At 36.9% G+C, this 3,411-nt stretch overlaps 1 protein-coding gene across 1 annotated transcript; it reads left to right on the plus strand.

Annotated features, from left to right (window-relative positions):
* The first annotated feature begins 383 nt into the window (after nucleotides 1-383).
* On the plus strand, nucleotides 384-1,142 carry LOC136783784 (uncharacterized). Its single transcript, XM_066744082.1, has one exon. The coding sequence runs from the start codon at nucleotides 384-386 to the stop codon at nucleotides 1,140-1,142; it is 759 nt and encodes a 252-aa protein (XP_066600179.1).
* The last annotated feature ends 2,269 nt before the right edge of the window (nucleotides 1,143-3,411 follow it).

Consider the following 3,411-nt stretch of genomic DNA (forward strand, 5'->3'; position numbering starts at 1 on the left):
CCAAACTCGTCATCCTTAATGTGTTCGAGGATTCGTCCGAAGGTTATATTTTGGAGGTGGACTTGGAATATCCACCCGAGCTTCACGACAAACACTCCGATCTACCATTCTGCCCGGTGCGTGAGAAGCCGCCAGGTTCACACCAGGAGAAACTGCTCGCAACCGTCGACGATAAGACGCGTTATGTGATACACTACCGTGCTCTACAGCAGTGTATACGTGACGGAATCGTCCTAAAACGCATTTATCGCCGTTTAAAGTTCCGGCAGTCCACCTGGCTGAAGGCGTATATCGAATTCAATACACGCTTGCGGACAGCCTCGAAAAACGATTTCCAGAAGAATCTCTTCAAGCTAATGAACAACGCAGTATTTGGTAAGACTATGGAAAATGTTAGGAATAGAGTTGACATGAGGCTCGTAACCAAGTGGGAGGGAAGATACGGGGCGGAAGCGTTGATTTCCAAACCGAATTTTCACAGTCGTGCAATATTTAAAGAGAATTTGGTCGCTATTCAATTGTCGAAATTATCGGCGAAGTTTGATAAGCCCGTGTACTTAGGCATGAGCATTTTAGATGTTTCAAAGACCTGTCTGTATGAATTCCATTACGATTATATGCTTCCTACATTCGGCAGTAAATGTAAAGCGATGTATACCGACACGGACAGTCTAGTGTACAGTATCGAGTGTGATGATGTTTACTCGGTCATGAAACGTGATCTGGTCAAATTCGACACCAGCGATTACCCTGCTGATAATCAGTACGGCTTACCTCGAGTCAATAAAAAAGTGCCTGGGCTAATGAAGGACGAGAACAATGGAAAGATCATGACCGAGTTCGTTGGACTGAGAGCGAAAATGTATACCTTTAAGGTGCAGGACTGTACGAAAATGACCAAAAAGGCTAAGGGGGTCAAAGGTTATGCTATCGATAGAAACATAACCTTTGACGACTACAAGGATTGTTTGGATAATTTCACCGTACAGTCCCGTAACCAAAATTTAATTCGTTCGAAATTGAACAAGGTGTTTTCCACTACTCAGCGAAAAATTGCTCTCAGTCCGTATGACGATAAACGTCACATAACACCCGGTTCTGTAGCGACTCTACCTTGGGGACATTATAGGTTAAAAGACTAGATTTTAATAGCTGTATTTGTTGTATTATATTATATTACATAAATTATTATTATTATTATTACAAAACATTATTCTTATTTATCCACGAATTATGCGTTTTATCCATTCCTAACCATTTTACAAATACCTTATTTCCTTTCTTACACAATATCTTCTCTACCAAGTATACATCAGGATTAGCTGTTTTTAAAAGTTCATATTCATAAAATCCGCCATGTATGTCTGTACCACGAGAATCTCTAAGTAGATACGTGGCAGGATTTGTCCTTTGCACTTTTGTAATTTGAAATATTTCAGTAGTCCAGTCCGGTGTGTAACCTTTAGCAAACGCATTTTTGTATTTACTGATTCGCACGAAATCACCGGCCTTGAACTTGGTCCGTCCAACGATCTTAATGTTGCTATATACAGTAGCAAGCAGATGCTTAGCATGCTCAGGTTTCACGTCAACGGGACGCATTCCTATAGTACGATGTCTTCGTGCGTTATAATCATCTACCAGCTGTTGCAGTATATTTCGCCATTTGTAACTACCATCCAGTGTAAATCGTTTCCACATTTCGGTTTTTAACGTTCGATTCCAACGCTCGACTATTGACGCTTTTAACGTGCTGTACGTGGAGTAATGATTTATTCCACGTTTTTTCATGAGCAGTTAAAATTCATTGTTGTAAAATTCTTTAACATTATCAGTTTGCAAATTTTTGGGACATCTTCCACTCTTTAAAATTTTTCCCATAGCTGCGGTCACTTCCTTACCACTTTTTGTCTTAAGCGCTACTGCCCAACCATACTTCGATAAGGTATGAATCACTGTCAGAATATAGTGATGACCAGTATCAACGTAATAACGCATATCAACAAGGTCAGTCTGCCAGATATCATCGAAACCACGTATTATGACTTTTCGTCGTGGAAAATTTCTTTTCGCAGGGACATGTAACTCTTGCACCAATTGTTTCTTTTCTTCACTCACGATTTTCCCTGATTCTCTTTTTACAACCTTTCCCCCAGGCACATATATTTTCTGTTTCTTTTTTTCACTCATGATTCTTTTTCTTTCGAAAGCAATCGATTATCATGAGTATAAAATGTATGATGCATCCTAAACATTCACTTTTTGGATCCATCATTAATCTTGCTGTTTGTTTGTAAAAGTTTTGACTCAATCTCCTGTATTTTTTTATTTATTCTTTCTTCAATTTTCTCCTCCAATTTAGCTAAACTGTGTTGCAAGAACTTTATATTCACAGCACATGTATTATTTTCAGAATCAATAGTCAAATTTACTATTTTTTTATTATTCAAATCCAGTGCTCTTTTAGTCACATTTAATATACCAATATTAAATTCTTTCCTTACGTTAAAACCACTACCAAATTTGTTAATTGACATATTGACGTGTGGTACGCAACTGAAGAAAATGTTTATAAACTGTACCCTTTTATAGAATAAGATCCTCTTCACGCAACTCTTCTATTATTGACTGTATTTCATTATGGTGGTTTGTATGACCTGCGGTGGTTGATGCAATTAAAAGTCGCAATCGATCAACTAATTCATTAGGATCGTTCCAATGTATATAGTTTACAGGCTCATCAGTAACACGCATAAATCCACTACCAGCTATCACTCGTTGTGATGGTACTTTATTGTAAATTAGTGGTTGAATAATTTTCTTATACTTTGGGCCCTTATTCCCTTGAACCTGTTGGTAACTATCATTTGCTCTTTTATATGATTTAGTTTGTTCAAGGATTTGCTTATATATGATCTTGTCATCAATGCTGTAGAGCTTTCTATCAGGCTCTTTCATTAAGATTAATTCAAAAAGACCTCTCGTACCAATATAGCGCTTTTTATCAATTAAAATATCACCTTCATGATTAATATCAAATGTACATCTTCCCATCACATATTGGTTCCTTTCATCTAATGTAACTCCGAAACCATGATCGATTTGATCTTTACTACCGAAAAGGAACAACTGCATATAATGACATGCAATAGGTGGAAATGATCTCCAATCTATGGAATGATTTATTTGTTTTTTGAGCAATCCTAAGGTTTCCTGTCTTGATGTTGAATGTGATGATGCAGACTCTTGTCCAGGCTCTGAATGTAATGATGTAGATTTTGGCATTGATTTCATTGGTAATATTGATTTATCAAAAGTAGATTTTTCATCATTATCATCATAGATCATCAATGATTTATTTGTAAGAGTACGGTCATAGTTATGTAATTTCTTTTTTTTCTTGATAATATA

The sequence above is a fragment of the Prorops nasuta genome, unplaced genomic scaffold (assembly GCF_024137725.1).
Source record: "Prorops nasuta isolate Cenicafe-Biocafe unplaced genomic scaffold, Cenicafe_Pnas_1.2 PNAS00001, whole genome shotgun sequence".
Lineage (NCBI taxonomy): Eukaryota > Metazoa > Arthropoda > Insecta > Hymenoptera > Bethylidae > Prorops > Prorops nasuta.

Excerpts from the sequence above, each read along its gene's own strand:
- LOC136783784 (XM_066744082.1), top strand. The coding sequence starts at position 384 with ATGGAAAATGTTAGGAATAGAGTTGACATGAGGCTCGTAACCAAGTGG.